The sequence below is a fragment of the Gymnoscopelus braueri genome, assembly GCF_963280865.1.
Source record: "Gymnoscopelus braueri genome assembly, chromosome: 17".
NCBI classification, from domain to species: Eukaryota; Metazoa; Chordata; class Actinopteri; order Myctophiformes; family Myctophidae; genus Gymnoscopelus; species Gymnoscopelus braueri.
Genome location: NC_137617.1, coordinates 38,910,750 through 38,924,740, shown reverse-complemented (window position 1 = coordinate 38,924,740; position 13,991 = coordinate 38,910,750). Strand labels below are relative to the sequence as shown.

Below are 13,991 nucleotides of genomic sequence, written 5' to 3'. Positions count from 1 at the left end.
CTCAAGTACTGTACTTGACTACAATTTGGAGGTACTTGACTACTTTACTGTTTCAAATGTTCATACTTTATTCTTCTACTCCACTACATCTCAGAGGCAAATATTGTACTTTTTGCTCCCCTACAATTATTTTTAAAAAGGTTATAAATCTGCAAAGTTACTTTGACAAATTAGAATAAAAAATTACTAGACCACACCCGTCGGGGGATATGAGCACCCACGCGCTTGTTTCACGGATGTGGCGACACCGGCGCTTGTTTCACGCACATGATTTGGCAACGCGGGAGCCAGCGAACACAAAAACGCTAATGAACAGCTGACATTTGGGGAAAGCGAAAAACAGGCTTCGGTGTTACAGCAGGTGCACATGGTAATGGTCAATGGCTGTGTGCAAATGCAGATCAATTGCTCCAGCCACTGAGGAGAACCGGGCAGAAGAGATTTTGGGCACAGAGGCACGCACAGAGCTTTGTAGAATTATTACAAATTATATACAAAACCTTATTTTATAATTTGCCTGATCGAAAACAGCCGACCTGCAAGCTCACAACGTGTCACAGTTTGAGATATTCTACTTTAAAACTCAACAGCAAGTATACTAAAAGTACACGAGTATTGGCATCACAATATTACCAATGCATTATGTAGATTTACTCAAGTAAAAGTTTGAATACAGGCCTTTTTTTTTACTTGTAAGAGAGTGTGTTCTTTATACTGTGGTATTTCTACTTCTACTCAAGTAGCGTATATACACTTCTTCCAATTTCTTTGTACATTTACTCAAGTAAAAGTTTGAATACAGGCCTTTTTTTTACTTGTAAGAGAGTTTATGTTCTTTATACTGTGGTATTTCTACTTCTACTCAAAAGTAGCATATACTTCTTCCACCAGACTCTTTTTCTCATCAATGCCAGAAGCGTTGGCTTGCAGAATAAACCCACTGCGTCTCACTATAACACCTGCCTGTTTTGATTTATTGGGCCAGAATAGGTATGCAATGCATTTTCGGGGGAAGGAAAAAAGAACAAGGGCTACACATTCTGTTGTACTCTGCTATATTCTGCTCTGGCTGTATTCAATTTCCTCTTCTATATATGCACACCCTATACTTACAACTCATCCATTTGTGTTGGTGGGCCACGAATCCAGCCCGATAAGCATTTAGGATGTTTAACCCATTAAGACCGGGAACGCATCTGTGTAACCACTTTAACCATTATTTTATACTTTGGCTATTCAAAAATAGCAGATCTACAAGCTCATAGCGCGGCACCGAGTGCCGCGCTATGAGCTTGTAGATCTGATTTTTTGAAAAATTGTGAACATTTGTGCAAATCTTTGAATATACATTTTTTTAAAGCAAACATTTTTAACTCAAATCGTTGCTTCTGGGGGGTCCCTGGAACAGAATATTTTTTGATGGGGGTCCGCGGTCATTTTGGGGGTCCTTGACATGGAAAAAGTTTGAGAACCACTGATATAGCAATAAAAAAAAATCAGAAAAAAAGAAGACATTTGTTGAGACATATGACAGTTACAAATGTTCGCTTAAAAAAATAGATATTCAACCATGTGCACATATTTTCACGATTTTTCTAAAATAGCAGATCTACAAGCTCATAGCGCGGCACTCGGTGCCGCGCTATGAGCTTGTAGATCTGCTATTTTTGAATAGCCAAAGTATAAAATAATGGTAGCTGAAATCTAAAATGACACACAGATGCGTCTCCGGATTGAATGGGTTAAAATATCTCAATGACTCAGCGTGCTCACAGGATGCATTACACTTAATCCAGTGGAGGAAAAATATATCTGATGTAACAAAATAACGAGCGGTGCAATGAGTGGGGAAAGAGACTGCGTCTGACTCTGCAGTCAGCGAGAGACAGCGACACATGCTCTGTATATACTGTACACTGTGTCAGCGGCATTGCGGTGTGAGCTTGTAGATCGGCTATTTTCGAATAGCCAAAGTATAAAGTAGGGCTTATATAGCCAATGATCAATGATTATAGTCCAATAGAACATGATACATGATGATGTGGTATATGATTTGGGGGGGGGGGGGGACATATAAACTGTCAGCTACTGATATTCACAAACACTGCGAGAGGAAATCAACTTGGAGGCATTTATAATGTTTATGTTGTCCAGTGTGAAAAGCTTCTATTCCAGAGATAGAGGAAGTACAGTCCGTTGGCCAGCTGACTAGATGTTGGTTAACACAGGGGGGTCTCACTTTTTCATGCCATGGACCCTCAAATAGACATAGCCTGTGGCCCCCGTATTGCAAAAACTTACTTAAAACAATTAATACAATGTTAATAGTGAAAATAGCCAATCTACAAACTGTTGTACTAGATCTGCTATTTACAAAAAAGTTATGAAAATGCATTTTGGACAACAATAACATGCCCAAAATAGGGAGGCCAGGTTGAAAGTGGTTAAATCGACACGATATTCTTATGAAATGAATTTAAATAATGAAAAATGATTTCCCCCCCTAGCGGCCCCCTTAGTGCAGTTGTTCTCAAACGTGGGGTCCAGGGATACTTGAGGGGGGCTCCAATCGGGTCCATTTGGTTCCATTTGTACACTCTTGAGAGTGATGGGGGTCCTTCAAGTTAAAATGGTTGAGAACTACTGCCCTAGTGGCTCCTGGCATTAAACCCAGTGTGTTTAACAGCAGTGTCTAGCCAGACATGCTGTATAGTATGTATGACCTGGATCATGCTGTCTGTGTCTGTGTGTCAGTGTGTGAGCACCCTCCACCCTCCAGATTTAACAGATTAAAAGGCTTTAATACAAATTTCACTTTAGCACCTAACCTGAGGGTCAGATGAGCACGGGGATTACGCCCTGTCGAGGAAAGTAACTAGGTGCATTTACTCATACTGTACTCAAGTACAATTTTGAGGTACTTTTACTATACTGGAGCATGTCTAATTTTCTCCACTATACCACGCGCAGATGACCCCATCATCCCCCCCACGACAAAAGCCTGGTGGGAAAGGGAAGAGGGCTATACGGGCTCTGTGAATCCCATCGTAATATTATGGCAACGGGGGAATCAAGGCACGTCAGTGTAGAGAGAAGCCGTACAGCGGGGTCGCGTCGATACGAGTCAATACGACTCTGATCTGAGTTTTAAAAGTAGATGCCGGGGCTCAAACGCCCTCCAGTGACCACTCATCTCCAAAATACTAATGAATTGGGCATTCCTTCCCTGCGGCTTTGCAGATGCTGGCAAGTACAGTGATTCTTTATAGACTTTTTAGCTCGAGATCCAAAAAGAGAACATTTGGTTGTCTCCCCGAGAGCCAAACATTTTAAATCACTTATGTCCCATTTCAGAAATGGTGAAAATAGCCGACCTACACGCTTGTAGATCTGCTAGTGTCTATTGAGAATTTTTGAAAATGTATGGATTTTTTTTTTTTATATTTTGAAATAATAATTACAAAAGTAGACAGGAAACATAGAAATGGGGATATTTGACCAAACTAATTATAAATAAAATGGTAAACGGTGCATTTATATAGCGCTTTCATCCAAAGCGCTTTACATAGATTGTGCATTACATTCACACACACATTCATACACCGATGGCGGAGGAAACCATGCAAGGCACCAAACCTGCTCATCGGGAGCAATAAAGGGTTCAGTGTCTTGCTCAAGGACACTTCGACACTAACTCTGGAGGGAGCCCGGGATCAAACTGGGAACCTCGCGTTTGCCATCCGGCCGCTCTACCGGCCCCCGAGCCACTGCCGCCCCCTTATGCTAATTATGTTAGTGTGTGTGTGTGTGTGTGTGTGGGGGGGGGGGGGGGGGGGGGGTATAAGAAAGAAAGAAAGTGCAAGAGCGAGGGAGAGAGAGAGAGAGGAGAAGGGGGATGTACTGTAGGTGACGCCGGCGGGCCTATAGCAATGTCACAGCAGATGTGAGTCCACAGGGTCAAGTGAGAACAGACCGCACTGCATAATGTGTATCATGAGGAACACAGCCCGGGCCACGCTCACATAAAGGAAGGTGACGACAATAACCCATTAAATGAGGTGGGAAATAAATAAATAAATAAATAATAATAAAAACTGCTCGTTAAGCAGCCATATGCGTGGCCCTGCCCTTTCTCTCTCTCTCCGCCCGTTCCTTCCGTTGATGTATTTTTCAAACAGTCTGCAAAAAGCGGAATGATAAATTATCGCCGAATAATAATTCAGCACGCGGCAAGCACTTGATGGTTTTAATATCTGCACAGTTAGGTGGGTTCATTTGGTTCCATGTGTGCACTCTCTCTGTCTCCCTCTCTACGTCAAATCAACACAAAGTAACAGTAAAAAACCTCTGTGTTCATTTATACATGTGTTAAATGCATACATTATTGGTTAAATAAAACATTTGGGAGGGTACGAATGGAACAAAATAGAGTTTTGGGTCCATTGTGGGTCCATTTGCACACTTTCTGGGTTACATTAACACTGAGGATTTTACGGTGTGTACAACAACAACTCGACTGCCCTAAGGCTCTCGCTCTGCTGTGTGCGCGCATGCACGTGCGTGCATATTTTAGATTGCACGTGCCTGTACACTCTGAGAGTTAAAATAACACTGATGATTTGACTGTGTGCATAGCAATCGACTAAAACTGCCCTCTGATTCTCTCTCTCTCTATTGTATGTGTGTGTGTGTGTGTGTGTGTGTGCGTGTGTGCGTGCCTGTGTGTGCGTGTCCTCATGCAGTGTGGAGCTGGACTTCAAGCAGCAGGAGGACAAGCTGCACCCACTGATGAAGAGGCTGTGTCCCACGGACGACGCCTACTTCTCCCCGCTGCCTTACCCTTCGTCCGGGGAGGCCTTCACCTCCACCCCCAAGCGCAAGTCCAAAGCCGAGTCCAAGAAGCACGCCCGCTGGAAACTGTGGTTCCTATGAAAGGAGCACGCACACGGCGTCTGACCCGACCAGACGGCCACCGCTTAACCACTTGAACCTTAGCGTGCCGATTCTGGGGGGGTGGGTACGTTGGAGCGAAACCAGCCGATCTACACGGAAACGACCGATCTACACGGGAATGGCTGATCTACGCGTAAACGGCCGATCTACACGAAAATGGCCGATCCACACGGGAACGGCCGATCTACATGGAAACGTCCGATCTACGTGAAAACAGCCGATATACAAGCTCACACGGCATCGTGTTTGCGGCATGTTGTGAGCTTGCATATTGTCTGTTTTCGTGTTCGTATTCAAGGATATTTTGTGTAGAGCAAACACAGGAGGGGGCCTAGTATAGAGCCCTTGGGAATACGGTCAACTAAGCCCTTGGGAATCCGGTCAACCAAGCATAGGGTTTTAAGTGGTTAAACAGATGCCCAGGATTTGTATGCATCCGCCAGACTCATTTTATCGGTTCTTTTTGTCAGGGGGTCACACAGGAACAGAATAAACCACGTTGGCTTTTTACTGTGACGTGGTAACAATTGGTTAACGGAGAGCTCCACTGCTTTGGATATCGTTGGACCCGAACGCGGACACGACTGGAAGTGTAACGGAAGGAGAAAAATGGAAGTAGGAGGGGGGAAAAAAAGAAAAAAAGAGAACGGGACTCATGGAAAAATGAAAAATTTGTCACGTTTACCAAAAAAAGGAAAAGGGAGAGGAAAAAAAAGGATTCACTTATTTTGAACAACTTTCTTGAAACGGGCCGTGAAATTGCACCAACGGCAACTTTGTTTGGGGGATCAGCAAAGGAGAAAAGAGAAATTGAATTTCCCTCTGTCTATTTACATATATTTTTCTAACTTCTAAGACTATATGGAGTCCTATTCAATTATTTATTGGTTTTTGGTGACCGCGGTCTCAGACACATATTTCTACTCTGCAATCTGAGACTTGGGATTTGTCATTCTTCCTAACATCACCGGGATGGGGGGGATGGGGGGGTCGGTGACTTTAAAACGCCACCTTCGTTTCTCCGATGAAGAACTATATCGACAGCATATCAGCGTTACCGGCAAAGCACAATTAACACTGTTTCAGGAACACTATTTTCTCCAGAATTTAAAAAAGGAAAACGTTTAAAAAACAGACACTATTTTGACCATTCTCTTACACAACATGTGGATTACACCTGCAATAAACGCCAACGACGGAGCAAAACAGAGAACTTTTGACACGAGGGGGAGAGAGACCTGACGCTTTGTCATAGAGCGGTATTTATTGGAGCTCTGTGATCTCATTTCTAATCCCGTTCCCCTAAAACATGTCTGGTTGAAATCAAACTGATGTGAAAGAGTGAATAAATAACACTTATTTTCTTATGAACATTTGCAAAAAAGGTAGATATCGACGTTACCTTTTTTTGTTTTATATATATATATATATAAATAAATATATGAAGCTATAGCTCAGTTTTAAAAACAAAGGCGCTGGTTCTCAACATCTAGCACCCCCGGGGGACCACCCACCAGCGGTCCAAACAGAACCCTTAACGGGGGTCTGTATAACTCAGAGAAGGGTCATCTCTGGGACCCCTAAATCTTCACTGTAAAATCCTCCCGTGCTAATTTAACTCTGAGAGCGTACAAATGGAATCAAATGGACCACGCTAAGGGTTCATTTAGGTTCCCATGTGTACGCTCTCAGAGTTATACAGACCTGTTAAGGGTCCATTTTGGACCCCCAGGTGGTCCCCGCCCGGAATGAAACGTTGAGAAGTGGTGCTTTAAAGGGCAAGACAACTTTGGTAGAGGTTTGGGTTGTGTAAGTTACCTTGCCATGATGTAACTCCAAAGGTGGACAAGAAATCAAAGATAATTGCTGTACAATGTAAGTCAATGAGGAGCATATTTTGTTTTTTGTTTTTTATTGTCCACCTTTGGAGTTACTTCATGGCAAGGTAACTACACAACCCAAACCTCTACCAAAGTGCTCTTGCCCTTTAAGGTTTATTGGAATATACATTATTTATCAGAAGTTGCTGTGAATGAGAGAAGGGGTCGGGGTAAGGTGGAACGGCTGTTCATTGTCCATTCTGAGAACTACGCTACAGATGAATATGGACGGTGTGAATAGTTTGTAAAGTTATTTTTCATACGTCAAGCCTATATTTCTTAAAGTCTCCTCACGGTGCATTCTGTCAAGGACACGAGAACACGGACACGCACACACAAAAAGGATAGAGCTCATAATATCCAGCTTACTTCATCACTATCACACTGTAGCTCTAGCTCCCGCCTTGGCACACAAAAGCAGCAAGCTGAAGGCTTTTTTATTTGGTTATACCCATGTTATCACATCGTCGCTGTCGGGTGGAAACCTCATATCTCCAAAACCGTTACGTTTTCAGGGGATGACCAAAAAAAAGAACCTGTGTTCCATTGCATCCAATGTAGTTATTTAGTCACAAGCTATTGTTAAAACATTTAATTGGCTCAAAATTCATAAAAAACCACTGACAATACTTTCCCACTTTCACTTAAACCATTTTGAAAAAATAGCCAAAAATAGCAGATCTGCAAGCTTACAACGTGTCGCGATGCAACGCGTTGTGAGCTTGTAGATCGGTAATGTTCTTCTACTTTTGTGTGACACCGCAGTATGACAAAGTAAGACAAGTATCTCCCCGTGTCTCCTAGGGTTGTTAATACCCTCACAAAAACATGTAGTAATCCTGGTCACTATACTGCCTCCCCCTGGTCAGCCGGGGCGCCTGATGGAGGGGAAGGGAACTGGTTGGAATAACGTGTTCCAGAAGGTCAGTTGGCTCTCATGCATTGAAGGAGGCATGAGCTCGGCCCTGGCCTCCCTAGGCTGGTGGGGGGAGTGTAGTAACCAGGATCACTTAGCAAATTGGCACCGGGTGAAAAAAGGGTTACAAAAATCGAGGGATAAAAATTATAAAATAAAATAAAAAAGTATGACAAAGTATAGGTTATTGATTCACGGGGTGGGGGGAAAACATGAGAGTTGAAATATGGAAATACGAGGTTTCTGCATGACAGCAACGATATGTAAGCCTGCTCCTCTGAAAAAGATGCAGTCAGAGAGGATGGCTGTGATTGTTAATTCCACAGCGTCCTGCGTCAACCACTGAAGCCGAGCCGAGAGGACCGAATGAGCCACCGCCAATGGTGGAAGAGGTATTCCAGTACTTTTACTCAAGTAAAGGACGCAATGCCGCTTTAAAATAATACTCTGTTACAAGTAAAAGGCCTGTATGTTACTTGAGTGAAAGTACAATAGTATTGGCATCAAAATATACTTAACATTACCAAAGGAAGGAGTTGGCTAATGTATGTTTTGAAATAATAATCTAAATCCGCCAAGCAACTTGTAAAGTTTTCAAAAAATTGCAGTGGAGTAAAAAGTACAATATTTGCAATTGTGAAAGTTTAAACAAAATGGACATACTCCAGTAAAGTATAAGTACCTCAAAATTGTACTCAAGTACAGCACTTGTTGCCTTGACAATTTCGTTGCACCATTAGTCAGTCTGAAAGCCCTCTCAGAGCAGCCGTTTTCTGAGATGGGGGCGTGGGACTCTTTGTCGATTGGTTCATACTGGATTTTTTTTATTTTTATGGCCTTGGCTAGCGATTAAGCGACTGGAGCCAGGCTACAGCACTTGAGTAAATGTACTAAAAGTTACTTTCTTCCACTGAGATCTTGCGGGGATAACTTTTCTATCTTTTTCAAGGAGCGGTTTCTAACTACGCTTGTTTTGCTGTCTTTGTTTTGGTTTGCCCCCCAATATCCCCCCCCCCCAAATACAGGGTCCATTTAAGCCTATGTACAGCCAAAATAAATATTTATATATTGTTGTATAGCATCTAATAGGGCTAATAACGTTTTAATGAGTTGGAGAGCAGCCAATACTTAAAAAGAACAACAAAAACAGCATAAAAGTCAGCAGCGCTTGCAGGAACATGATGGTGGAAGTCACTCAAAACACAAAAAAAAAACATAACATGAAATATGGAGGTATAAGGTTTCTGCTCGACAGCAACATCTTAAAAAAAAAAGAGGGGAAAAAAAAAAAGACACTGCCGGAAAGAGAGAAAATGTGGTTTCACTGCAGAATCATCATTTGCTGCCGACACGACACAACAAAACAAGAGATTACTGCTACAGGTCAATGGGTATAAAACAGTGCTTCTCAAAATGTATAATTTCAGGCAATGTTTAATTTCAACCATAACTGTGAGAGTGTACAAATGGAACCAAATGGACCCTTACGGGTCCATTTGGTTCCACTTGTACGCTCTCACAGTTACAGACATGTGCTGCGTTCACACTTCAATTGTAAATGGACGCCATAGCGACATGAAGATGCTAAAGCTACACCTGACATGTGTAGCTGCTACAGTACAAAACCTACAGAGCTATACAGTATATATACGATCCTAGTTGAGCTGGCTTCAACTGCAGCTACGAGGCTACAAATAAACCACCAAGTGTTGCTTAACCATTTCCACTTACCTCCACACAATGGTTAGTTATTTATTTCCCTCAGCCAGACTTTATATATGTATTTTTTTTCCTTTACATTTTTCTCGCTCGTCGAGAACGCATTCTTGACGTCAACGAGCGTGACGATCAACACTTCATACAGCGTCAGATAACGTCTCTGTCGGGTGGCAACCTCATATGTCCAAAACCGCTACTTTTCAGGATTCAATTTCAAAAATAGCAAAAGTAGCAGATCTACAAGCTCAAAACGGGTCGCATTGCACCGCGTTTCGAGCTTGTAGAATTGCTACGTCTGATGCGTTTGAGGCTTTTGTGTGACACTATAGTGTGATCGAGTAGGGCAGTGGTTTTCAACCTTTTTCATGCCAAGGACCCCTAAATTGATACACATTTGGCCGCGGACCCCCATCTGAAAACGTTTTGTGCCAGGGACCCCCAGAAGCATTTTTTTTTGTTAAAAATGTTCGCTTAAAAGATATATACATTCAAAGATCACACATATTCAATATTTTTCAAAAATAGCAGATCTACAAGCTCATATAGCACGGCACTCGGTAACACGCTATGAACTTGTATATTTGCTATTTTTGAATAGCCAAAGCTAAGTGGTTAAAATGATTGTGACGCTATGTTAACTAATTTATCTGGGGACCCCCTGGTAACCCCCCCCAAGGACCACTGGTGGTCCCCGGACCACTGGTTGAGAACTACTAATTTAATAAAAAACACAAAAACTTAGAATATGGACACGAGCAGTTTCTGCCCGACGACAGCGATATGCTGCGTCGCTTTGTGTCTTTTGTAGCCGGCAGTGTGAACGCAGTGCTGGTACTTGAGTAAATGTACTTAGTTACTTTTCCACCACTGCATCATGGGAAACGACAGATACGACATTGACTGTACGTCCTCCACAGGTTTCTGACACCCTTACTGCTTTCTGTTGGCTAACATGTGCTTCATTAACGCTAACTCTTATCTTGTACTTTACACGTACACGGTGGACTGAGTTCTTCAGTTAGATGCTGTACTGTAGCATAAAGAGAGAACTAGATGTTAAATCTGTACCTTAAAAAAGTGCAATTGATTTACTATGTGCAATACTGTGTATTTTATACTGTTTTTAAGCAAAACAAACAGAAAAAGAAACACGCACACACACACACACACACTCAGCTGAAGGTATTTAATATACAAAATAAAATATAAAAAAATTAAAACAGACTATCTACAGAGTTCTCCGAGTCTGTAGTCGTCTGAGTATGTTTCTGAGAAGTACGATTGGGGGCTGGTGCATTAATTTTACAGCAATCTGGGAACTCATCGTCAAATAAAAAGGAAAAACACCGCCCTCTGCTGTTTTTCACTTTTGCATTTTACTCTGGGGGGGGGGGGGGGGGGGGGGCATTAACTGGCCCCATGCTCACTGGAAACGGGGGTTTGGACATGCCTTCAGCCCTCTACTTCCGGTGGTGCGCCTATGTTTTCATTCCCACTAACAATATTTCTCCACGGAAACACTAACACCATTTCTCCCAAAGAACATGGATGGTTTTGGTTATAAGCCCACTTGTTTCTATGATGAAAGAACAAGTTAAAATGTTACTAACTTTTACGTGGTTTTGTCGGCTCCGAGGACGCTATTGTTAAATGAGTTTTGGTTTGTTTTCAGTGGGAAGCGAGCGCCCAGACAGTAAATCCCGCCCACTACATTTGATTGGGTAAAGTGCGGCTTGCTTCCTGATCTGAAGGCCCGCCCACTTGTAGCCATTGTGCATGGGTTATCAACACGGCTCCCGACAGATTCAAGCGCAGCTCTGAATCTGTTCTTGAGAGATTCATTTTAAAGTAATATGATTGATGTGAAACGGAACTGGACAGGGGTTTATGTTTTCAACCATTTCCGTTTGTCTGTTTGTCTGTCTCGAAAAGTTGTGATCTGGATTGAAACTTGGGGGAAAACCAAAGAACAGCCAAAGAAATCTAAACAATGACACAGATGCTTTCCCCGGTCTTAATGGGTTACGTGTGAATATATATAAATCAAAATGACACTCTCCGTTTGCCTCTTAGACTTTGTAGACTTGAAGAACAAAGGAACCGTCCGCACACACAAACAAAGTTTAACGTTTTTAATAAGCCGCCGGCAACAGCCGGCAGCTGTTGCTGGCGGCTTATTAAAGACTTTGAGTGAGAATGGTTTCCTTTGTTGTTCAAGATGTCAAGAATATGCACCGGGTGTGACCTCTTAAAGCTCTTTGAGTTCAGCCTTTGTAGTGAGGCTTTAATTTGTAAACCACTCAAACCCCAGAATCCATATATTGTGGGGAAAGCTTTCGCAGGGAGATAGCAGATCGACAAGTGTGTCAATCGGCTGTTTTCCCACAAAAGCTTTCCCCACAATAACAGAAAAGACGCATAGGAAAGCCTGGAATTCGTTCTAAACCGAACAGATTGCGAATCAATTTGTTTATTGTCGCTAGTCGTGCTACGAGTTAGAATAAAAGATGAACATACCAAACGATTATTACACGGAACGATTATACCAATTTTGAGCTAGGGAAAATAATTTTGTAAGTGCACGGCACCGGTGGTTCCGGCCACCTGATGACGTAAAGTTATTTCCGCTCCGACCGGATCAGAAACCCGAAAATGGTATTGATCCCAGGCTACTTCCACCCGGCTGGCTATACCGTCAGACTGCTGAACAAGGCATGATGCACCGCCTGTATAAACCTAGCGATGTGACAATGAAGCTGATTCTGAAGGTTGAAGGAGAACCGTAACCTGCTCTCTGGTTAATTAAATGCTGCGTTCTCCCTCCTCCGGGGGGCCTCCCGCAGGTCCTCAATGGAAGGACATCTGCTTAGTATACATAGTGTCACAGCCAACCCCACGACCTCCTGTTCATCCCCTATAGACAGCTCGCTGTTACCACCAACCGTCCCAATCCCCCCCGTCCCCCCTATCCTGACCCCTGTCTCCTCTCAGCTGCAGCCCGTATCACCGGATTGACATTTTTAAGTACCTGCATACAGTACTGTTTATTTTTAGCTGGTGTCCTTCTATGCAAGCCAGTGCCAGTTGGAGGTCACATCAAAGCCTTGCAGTTTTTTTTGTGAAAGTGCTACGCCTGTCCCTTAAGGGCAGTGGTTCTCAACCTGTGAGACAAGAAGAAAAAGACCATTACTGCATCAAAAGTAATCAATAAAACGATACTATAAAAACTGGTCAAACATTGGCCAAATTGTCAAATAATACCAAAAAGAGGCATTTCTTTTTTAAATATACTAATAAGCTCACAACACATCTGCTTTTTTTCACAATATTTATATTTACAACCGAGTCAAACTACATGTTATGCCTAAACTTCTAAATTCCAAGTGCTTGTCGGGGTGAGGGTGTCCCCAGTTCAAATATGATTATTTTGGGGGGTCACGCACTGAAAAGGTTGAGAACGTCTGCCTTAGGGCAACCAACCAAAAATATATCTAAACCAATATTTAGAACCGACAACTGGCTTGATCTTGTTCATGATGGTTAATCGAATAATCATGAAGCAGGTTTTTTTATATACAGTATACACCTTTTTTTTTTTTTACGTATCAACACGAAAACATTTTAATAGATTTGTTTAATCAACTAAGTCGATTAGTCTGAGTAACCACTTAACCCTGTGTTATACTTTGTTGTACAAATGGTGTACAAAAATATTGAAAATGGCATACTGTACAAGCTCACAACGTGACGTAAACTTGTAGATCCACTATGTATCTCTTTTTATTGGTCTTAAATCGTAATCAAGGCAAAAAAGTTTGATACAATCACGATATTGATTTGAAGTCATATCCCTCCAGCCATATATACCAGTAAGCGTGAGTTAGGAGGTCTCACATCAAAGCCTTCCTATTGTTGTGAAAGTGCTACACGTGTACCTCCTGGCGACTACCAGGCCTCCTTGCAATGGAACTAACTACCATTCTGCAGCAGGCAGCTTGTCAAGGCCAAGTCTTCACTGTTATACTTTTCCGCACCGCCTTGTAATGTTTCCCTCTAAAGTTTTCCATCCATGCTCTCACACAGCCGTTATTGTTGCCCTCCTCCGGCAACAACCCGGCAACAACCAGACACCAAAAGTCTCCTCCAACGTCATCTCGCTCTATGAGAAAAGTTGTCACTCAAAGGGGGCGAGAGAGAGAGAGGGAATGCGGCGTGGATGTGCCGCGCGTGTGCCGGAACGAGCTCCTTGTTAAGTTGCATTTAAAGTAGGCCCTCAAATCATTATTTAATGATCAATAAAGCCGGGGCTGAATTTTTAACAGCTAGGAGACCCAGTTAGGAGCTCTGCTGGATGTGTCGTGGCTGCTCTGCAGGCAGATTGTGCTACAACGAGCTGCTGGGGAACAGACAGCCCGAGCCAACCCGATGCCCTTGTTCCTCTGAGTGGCAGCCCAGTGCCTCTTACATTTAGATTTATGCATTAACCCATTAAGACCGGGAACGCATCTGTGTCCTTTTTTTTA

At 42.7% G+C, this 13,991-nt stretch overlaps 2 protein-coding genes across 3 annotated transcripts in view; one reads left to right on the top strand and one right to left on the bottom strand.

The window, feature by feature from the left end:
• The window catches only part of insyn2a (inhibitory synaptic factor 2A), a gene marked incomplete at both ends in the record, with an annotated part of 35,424 nt that extends 30,492 nt beyond the window's left edge, over window positions 1–4,932 (top strand). The window contains one exon of the mRNA XM_080454395.1: window positions 4,743–4,932. Coding sequence (XP_080310521.1) covers window positions 4,743–4,932 — 190 coding nt within the window. The remainder of the gene's footprint in view (window positions 1–4,742) is intronic.
• The window catches only part of dock1 (dedicator of cytokinesis 1), a 455,553-nt gene that overhangs the window by 268,150 nt on the left and 173,412 nt on the right, over window positions 1–13,991 (bottom strand). The window lies entirely within an intron of this gene.